The sequence below is a fragment of the Phaethon lepturus genome, unplaced genomic scaffold (assembly GCF_000687285.1).
Source record: "Phaethon lepturus isolate BGI_N335 unplaced genomic scaffold, ASM68728v1 scaffold6193, whole genome shotgun sequence".
NCBI lineage: Eukaryota > Metazoa > Chordata > Aves > Phaethontiformes > Phaethontidae > Phaethon > Phaethon lepturus.
The window spans coordinates 51,884-60,406 of NW_010526868.1; the positions used below are offsets into that span (position 1 = coordinate 51,884).

The 8,523-nt window shown below is 41.0% G+C and overlaps 1 protein-coding gene across 1 annotated transcript in view; it reads left to right on the plus strand.

The window, feature by feature from the left end:
- DOCK5 (dedicator of cytokinesis 5) overlaps positions 1–8,523 on the plus strand; it is a 62,161-nt gene that overhangs the window by 34,454 nt on the left and 19,184 nt on the right. Inside the window, exons 28-35 of the mRNA XM_010283191.1 lie at positions 1,836–1,930; positions 2,980–3,058; positions 3,583–3,683; positions 4,769–4,827; positions 5,332–5,486; positions 7,104–7,189; positions 7,717–7,873; positions 8,423–8,463. Of these exons, the coding sequence (XP_010281493.1) occupies positions 1,836–1,930; positions 2,980–3,058; positions 3,583–3,683; positions 4,769–4,827; positions 5,332–5,486; positions 7,104–7,189; positions 7,717–7,873; positions 8,423–8,463 (773 nt within the window). The remainder of the gene's footprint in view (positions 1–1,835; positions 1,931–2,979; positions 3,059–3,582; positions 3,684–4,768; positions 4,828–5,331; positions 5,487–7,103; positions 7,190–7,716; positions 7,874–8,422; positions 8,464–8,523) is intronic.

An 8,523-nucleotide genomic window follows, 5' to 3' on the forward strand; every position in this document is an offset into this window, starting at 1 on the left:
ATCCGTTGAGCAACATAGCCACCTACAGGACGCACACACTGTATCTGAAAGGCCACTCAGCTGCATCGTCTATAGAAAGAATTCATCATCTAGTTTTAGAATTGCTATTTATATTACCTAAGTAATTTTTTTGTGGAGAAAGAAAAAACAAAATCAAGTAGATTCAGGAATTCTGCTAGTGTTCATCAAGTAAATGAGTGAAAAGGTTTTCAGCAGGGCTATGTAGAAATACTGTGTCTGAGGAAGACGGGTGCTAGGAAGACAAATCTGATGGATTTTGGAAAAACATGGATTCAGGCCAGAATTTAAACAAATTTTATGCTGAGTGAGCCTCAATTCAGAATTTTTTCTTTTTCCTGGAGAGCAGTTGAGGTAGTAGGAGACTATTGTAATTGAAGTTCAAGGTAAGGTTAAACAGGTGCTTAAAAGCTTTCTGGAAATGTAAACTTCAGATTGAAGTTCAGCTTGCAAGTTGAAGATGTCTTGTTTTACTGTATAGTTCTGCATCTCCTGACTCAAATAGGAGAATGTTTCATTTGTATTTCCGTGTGTATGCATAAAGCTTCTACATGAAGACATATCAAGAGGTGAATTATGTAATTAAAACTATGAATTATGTAATTAAAACTACCCACATGTCATTTAAACAGATACCGATTTTGATGGTGATGTAGCAGTTGTTAATTCCAATAGAACATTGCATTTTGTTTTACTGCTATAATTGTTTTTATTTTTGATGGTGGTGGTTTTTATTTGCTTTGGTATTTTCAGCCCTGGCATTGCATAATTACTTGGTTGGTTTAACGCTGTTATAAGTTAATTCATATCTTCAAGGTGCCCCTTGTCAAGTCCAAACCTTTCCATCAAGCTCTGATTTAATAATGCCTAAAAGATTTTTACTGAGGCAGCACCAAATGCCCATTTCTCTCTCTACATTGATGTCGCTTGCCAATTCTTTAGAGCAAGCTGTTCAGCTCAACAGAATTTTTTTTTTTTGCTGGTGATCTTTGCAAGGTGGCGATTTCTCATGTGACCCTCTTTGTGTCCCTCTCGTTTTTTAATGCTAATGTGCTGTCTTTCTCGAGAATAGAACCCATTTAAATGCTCATAAGTAGCATATATATCTGTAGAGACCGCAATATAGAGATGAATATTCTTGATATTACCTTCTTTTGCTCGTCTCTCTTCTTTTTCCTTTTTCTTTTTTTCTTATTCTACAGTTCAACCTTGCCTTGCCCAAGTCTTAAGGTGTGTTATAGCTTTGTTTGGAGCAGTTTAGTGTTTGTGCAAGAAGTGTCTTTTCTACAGTAATGTTCTAAACCATGTGTCTGTGACAGCACGTTCACTATCTCTGTTTAACTATCCATCTTAAACTGGACCAGAAAAGACTTAACTAATTGGGGAAGTGAAAATACATTATAATTTCTGTCTTTATAGAAGATACTGCATAGGCCTGTTACACTGTCATCATTCAGACATTTGGAAACAAGTCCTTGAATATTGTTTTCACTTTTTAATGCATCTTGTGCACCAGAACTTCCTACAACACAGCTTAATTCAAAACAGTAAAGACAGATTTAATTAAACAGATCAACATGTTCTGTGGAATTATTTCTCCTTCTGTAACTGAATGGATGAGATGTCAGAAATAATTTAGTTATTGGAATATACCCACACAATAAGAGATCCTTCTTAGGAGGTACAGTGTATTGATTGCTAATCAATGCAGTCATTAGTCAATGCAACTGCAAACATTTGCATTTCCTTATATTTTCATGTCGATAAAAGACTACCAGATTCAACCTGATGGGCTGTGGTTTTTATTTTTCCAACAGGACTTTCTGATGGAAACATTCATTATGTTTAAGGATCTGATTGGTAAAAATGTCTATGCAACTGACTGGATGGTCATGAATATGATGCAGAGCAGGTATGTAGTTGCTGCTATTTTAAGTCTTGCTACTGCTTTGGAGCCTTTCTGAAAGGAGGGTTACTCACACAAGCAGGCTTACAAATCACTGGCATTACATAGGCTTATTTTCTTTTACAGTTTCAGGGTGATTTAAAGTAGGTTTCAGTAAATTGTAATGCCTGCACACTTCTGTTGACGGACTGGAAATCTTTCTTCTCCTGCCCAAAGGCACACAATCAAAACCATGCAGTCTTTCATCCAGTCGCTTATCTGCTGGAGTGTGCAACATAAATCAGGGAAGCCTTTTTGGTTTAAATTCTGCGGGAATCGCATGGCAAACATCAAACTACAGTTGGACATAAGTGTTGTCTAGGGTTTAGTGTGCTGGCCTGTAAACTAGAACTACTCAGGTTCACTTCTGTCTTCTGCTGTGGCCTTTGTTTGGCCTTGTGTGGGACAGTCTGTCCTGCTAAGTCTGTACTATTTGAATGGCTTTGGGTTGCTGTCTGCTGTGCTGGATAGCAAAACATGGCCAAAACCCGCTCTCCGCGACACAGCAGGACCTATACACCTGTGAGTCCCATGTTCCCACAGATGCTTTCAACAGAACTGGGAACAGAATGGAGAAACAAGCAGCATGTAACTCCTGTTTGCATGGCACAGTCATGCAAGTCATCTTCAAAATGGAGGAGGCGTAGGGGCACAGTGTGGAGAAGGACATGAAAATGGCAAGTTATTTGAGTGCTTCAGTGGTGAGGATAGGCTAAGCTTAAGAGAAACTACCATCTGGAATGACACTGCACTGTCAAAGAGATTGGATGACCCAAAAAGTGTTTTGTTTTTCATCTGCCTCCAGTCGGGGTTTCTTTTGCTCAGAAACAGAGGAATAACTTTCCCTGAATGTCCCTCTACTGGGAAAGAGGTGAAATAGCATTACAGAGGAATACCTGTCTTGCTTGGGAGTATCTGTTCTTGTCTCCTGAGCTTACATGTAGCAGTTGTAAACCCAGAACTGCAATGTTACTTTTTCAAGAGCCACCTTTCATTTGATGTTTTTATCTCTTCAGGGTTTTCCTCCGGGCGGTGAACCAATTTACTACTGTACTCAACCGTTTCTTTTTGGATCAAGCAAATTTTGAACTCCAGGTAATAGTTCCATTGTTTCTGAATTTTCTTACGGACCCCAGTCCTGAAAGGCAGGAAGAACAACCAAATCTCACTGTTAACCCATTTGTTGGTATGGAGCATGCCTGTGGAAAATGTCCATAGTCTTTTATAGCAAAGCAGTTCTGAATTCCAGAACTGTGGTTCGTGCGGCAGTAAATTGCAAGCAAATGCAACTGCTGCAGGCTTTACAAGGTCAAGTTGAGCAGCATGCTGACTATAGCTTATTTGTGCTTGACTAGTTGAGAATAAGGTACTATATGGGTATACCTACTGTCACTTCTTTTAGTTGTGAAGTACTAGCTAAAAAGAGTGAGAAATTTTACGTTGCTGTATAGTCCTGGCTTGCCTGCTGTGGCTGAGAACACAGACTCTTTTACCAGCTCACTGTTGATACTCTTCGTCATTAACGTTTACTTGGGAGACTACAGCATTTGGGGCTATGTAGCTTTTGTTGTTGCTCTTCCTTTGTCTTCTCCTATTTTAGACTTGTTTCTCTTCCACAGCTCTGGAATAACTATTTCCATTTGGCAGTAGCCTTTCTCACTCATGAATCCCTCCAGCTGGAGACCTTCTCACAAGCCAAACGCAACAAAATTATCAAGAAGTGAGTTTACATTTTAAAAGTTGCCAGGCCAGGCCTTTCTGCTTTTAAGAAGCTTCATTTGTACTGTTCGAGACATACCCCATGCAATCGTAGAATGAGATGAAGCATGCCATGGAAGTGCTTGATTAATGAATGATGATAAAGGGAGGAGGAGTGACTAGGACAGATGTCAGGTCTTTACACTGTGGCTCTCTAAGTCTGGTCAGACGATCCTGAGTTGCTTGAGCTGAACTTAAGCGCCTTGCCAAAAGATTCTTTCCACTGTAAGGTCTGTAATAGAAGGCTTGCCTTAGTTCCCAAAGCAATGCCTTATACAATTCCTTAGCCATTATGTAAGGTAGGTAAGCAAGAATCCTAAAAGCCCTGCAACTTTCTAGTCCCCTCTCTTTGCTTTTTCTGTTTTGAAAGCGAGAGCACTTCAGAGGCATCCATCAACCCAAAAGTAGTAATTTTTAGTAACTCGGCCAAATTCACAAAGAGACTGAGCAACTTTTACTTCTGCATTTAGCTGGAATCAAGTGCCTAAATATTTTTGTAGATCATGACATAGAATTTTGTTAGGGCATACATAGTTAATGTTTGCCATCTTTTTTCTGCAATAATGCCAGCTTTAAGACGACTAGTAATTAAATATTCGTGCATTCTCTCGTGTCAGCAGTTAAAGCTTTAGGGGAAAAACACCAAATACAACAAAACTCTGTCTAGAATTGCATGAAGGAGTAGGGCTGCAGCTTTATTCTGCTCTCAGGGAGTCTGCAGTCATCTGTCATAATGGCACATGGCCATTCTCCTCCTCTGTGCATTGAGCATTAGTGCTGGGCAGGGTAAGGAAGAAGAAAAGATAAGGTGAACATCTAACAAAAGGTATGTAATATTGAGGAAGACACTTAGTAGGGTATATAGTCTGAGACACCCCTTGGTATAAATGCTCAGCATATTCAGGTTTGTGTGTGGCGTTTTTTTTAAGGAGAGGGCAATAGATTTTGTGGGTTTGTGATTAAATTTCTTCATCAACCTTGCCAATTCAAAGGTAATTTCAATGCGTAGGCCTTTTTCATCTTTTTCCTTCTAATACTTTTTTCTAGGTATGGGGACATGAGGAAAGAAATTGGCTTCAAAATAAGGGATATGTGGTATAACCTGGGTGAGTTCCAGCTAAAGAATTGTCTTTATTCAAGCTCTCAAGCTGGGGTTTCAAATCTTTTATTTCTTTATAAAAGCTGCTCATCTTCAATGTGGGGAAATACACTTAAGGTTCAGCTGTTTCAGAGCACAAAATCTCTTTTCCTTTTTCTGTGAATAGCTTGCAAAAGCTGATCTTTTCTCATGTCAGCTGCTGAGATAATTTCTTAGATTCCGTATAAAGGGTGTTCTGCCATAGGAAGGACAAGAGTAGAATTTTTCAGACAGCCTTTGTGATTTGCAGCATTGCATGCAATTCAGTTCAATTATTTTCCTGGCTTGTTCCTGAATTTCGGAGCTCTAACATGTTAATTCTACCTTCAGTAGCCATTATCTGCATTAAAAATATGCATTTGAAGCAGAATGTCTGTGTTTTATGGTTTTTACTTTATATGAATAATGTGCTTAAACATTTGAGTATCCAAATCCTGCCATTAGGATGTACCTGACTTTGACTTTCTTGCAGGTCCCCACAAAATAAAATTCATTCCAGCAATGGTAGGCCCAATCCTGGAGGTAACCCTGGTCCCAGAGCCTGAGCTACGGAAAGCTACCATTCCCATCTTCTTTGATATGATGCAGTGCGAGTTTAACTTCAGCGGGAACAGAAACTTCCATATGGTAAGGGAGCCTGGTATCTTCAGTACAGATGTTCCACAGTATGCATTGGGCAAGGAGGAGAAGAGAACTTGTAAACAACACAAAAAAACCTCACACCACCCCCTGCCCAGAACAAACATTGTGCCAAACACTTTGGGAAGTTATTGTTAAGTGGTTTGTGGGAGTCAGGACTTGTCAGTTCTGTCCCTGACTGTAACTTTGCATGACTTTGATAGTGAATTCCTCTGTTTTCATACCTTTCTGCATTTGCAGATGTGTGAATACCCACATCTAAATTGTGAAACAGTTTGGAGACCCTAAGAGAGTACCCTAAAAAGTAATGTCTGTTTACATTTATAATATAAATTCCCCCAAGACAGATCTTTGGCTGTAAATGTAAGTTACTATAAGGAAAACTGCCGGACAGTCAAGTGTTGGGACTACGTAGTTGCTTACATATGGACTAATCCCTCGCTAACTTCAAATTTGACAACAAATTTGTGAATACTGCTGCCACCGTTAAAGAAAGGAGAACAGTGATACAAAGGACAGACGTGATTTACATGAGGCTACACAGGTAAAAGGGCAAAGCCGGGAACAGGACCCAGATTCCTGAGTTCCAACCCTGTGCTAATTTCTACAGAAGTTACCTTTTATTGCTGCTGAGAAAGCACCAGAAAGAAAGGAAGGAAAAAGAGGAACTTCAGTTTTGCCCTGAGGTTAAGTTTTCACTGCAGTTTCTAAGGACTTATTCTTCCAGCTTGCCGCTGGGGATATCAGACATGAACATCTCAACTGGCAGGCAGGGGACACTGTAGTTACGCTGTAGACAGTCTTCTCCCTGGAGATGGGTAGGAGCCGTCCATCCAAAAGGCAGCCACCTTGGCATTTCAGACTGTTGTCAAATGTGATGTGCATCTCCCTAAGCACCGTTCTCACACCAGCTTAGACCCCAGCTTCAGTGTGCATATGGGATCTTTCTTCCCTTGGGGTCATCAGTCTTTGCTGTGGTTGCCCCAGGGTCTCGGGGCTTTTTGGAATCGGTAGAAGGAAGCAGGATGCGTGTGGCATGGATTTTCCATTCCAATGGTATTTATATACTAGCTACGCTTATAACTGAGACTATATACCTGACCTGCTTGCACATAGCAGGGCATATCTTCGTGGCTAGACAGATAATCACACAGGACTTGGTTCCTGCATCATGAGAGGTTGCTTTAATTAGTAGTCACAAATGTTTATGATGGCCAAAGAGTTGTGACCTGCCCTTAAGTGATCGTAGTAATTCGGTTTCTTTAGGGTGAGTGAATGACCATTCTGTAAGCTGGCTGGTAGAATGTGTCTTGATCCTAGCAAAACTGAACTGCTAATGGATGGGGGAGAAGGGGAAGAATTGCCTCAGATCATGACTTTCCAGTGACTGTAGGATGAAAGAGGGAGGACTTGTACTTCCTTGCTCATTTTGGCTTCTTACCATTTTTATTCTACTCCAACAACAAAAGTGTCCTCTAGCTTGGCTTGTAAAACCAGTGCCTGATGGTGGGGCAGTTCAGAAACGCCAGCCACAAGCATTACTGATGTTCATACCACACTCTCGAGAGTTACTGTCTATTTGATTGTGGGTTTTTGCCTTTTCAGTTTGAAAATGAGTTGATAACCAAGCTGGACCAGGAAGTGGAGGGTGGCCGAGGGGATGAACAGTACAAGATTTTGCTGGAGAAACTGTAAGTTTTATAAAGAACATAGAGGCTCTTTTTTACCACTTAGTTGGCTATTTTTCTAATGCAAAGAAGCCCTAATTCACTACTCCAGTGAATAGGAAGACAGTGCATTTGATAGTGATCTTAATGCCGGACAGGTATTCTGAGACCGAGTGCCTTAAAATGATGCTTTTGTTCTGGAGCAGCAACTTGCACAACTACCCTACACCTGGAGATGAAGCCTAGAGGCAGGTGCCAAACTGACAACGGGGCTGTAAGTGGAAACGCTTGAGAGCAGCAGGCTCGGAGAAAACGCAAAATCAGAGCTGCCTTTTAGCACCAAGAGTAGAACCGAGGTTTTTGATCAACAAGGCATGCTTTGACCTGCCTGACTTGGGTATCTCAGGTGTGTGGGTACGGTGTGCTGTTCGGAAGCATATTTGACTCTGTTAGCCGAGTGGCTGTTTGGGTAATTTACACTGAAGTTCTACTTACCACCGCTCAGAACCATAACTGAGTAATCCCTTCTTTGCTTCTGGGTGTATTTGCAGCCTCCTGGAGCACTGTCGGAAGCATAAATATCTGTCTGCTTCTGGAGAGGTGTTTGCTTTGCTGGTCAGCAGCCTGCTAGAGAACCTGCTGGACTACAGGACAATCATGCACGATGAAAGCAAGGAGAACCGCATGAGCTGCACTGTCAATGTGCTGGTATGGGGAAGGCTGGGTTTGGATATGGGTGCTTCTTTACTGACCTGGCTTTTGTGGATTCTCAAGGAATTTCTTTTTTTTGAGGGGGATTTTAAATAATTCTTTATGCCATTTTTGGTTAATGATGGGCCCAAATCAGGCTACCAGCTACTGACAGCTATAAAACATAGAAAGATGTACAGTCCATAATCAAGTCACATGGCTCGTCCTTGTCTATGTGGTATTCTGAAGCCTTGAAGTACAGACAGGAAAGGTGGCTAGCTGGTAGTTTGGGCAGTGTGGGCTTGAGGCCCTGTTCCACTGCAAAGAGCCAGAATAACTTCAGACAAGTCACTTTCCGTCCTTGACATAGCCCTTTTCTAGAGGTGATAGTGACCCCACCTTATGGTAAAGGGATGGTTGCAGGGATATATGCACCTAAGTAGGCAAAGTGACAGCAAAGATCTTTGAAATATCTAAAACTGATGCTTAAGTTACTTGTCTAGAGATTATTAGGCAAGTCCATGGTGCTTTACATCATCAAAGCTTTACTTTTTTTTTTCTTGGCAGAATTTTTATAAGGAGAAGAAACGAGAGGACATTTATATCAGGTAGGCTGTTTCCCTCCATAAACCTTTATAGAAGCCTTTATTTCTCTTGGTGTTCCCTAC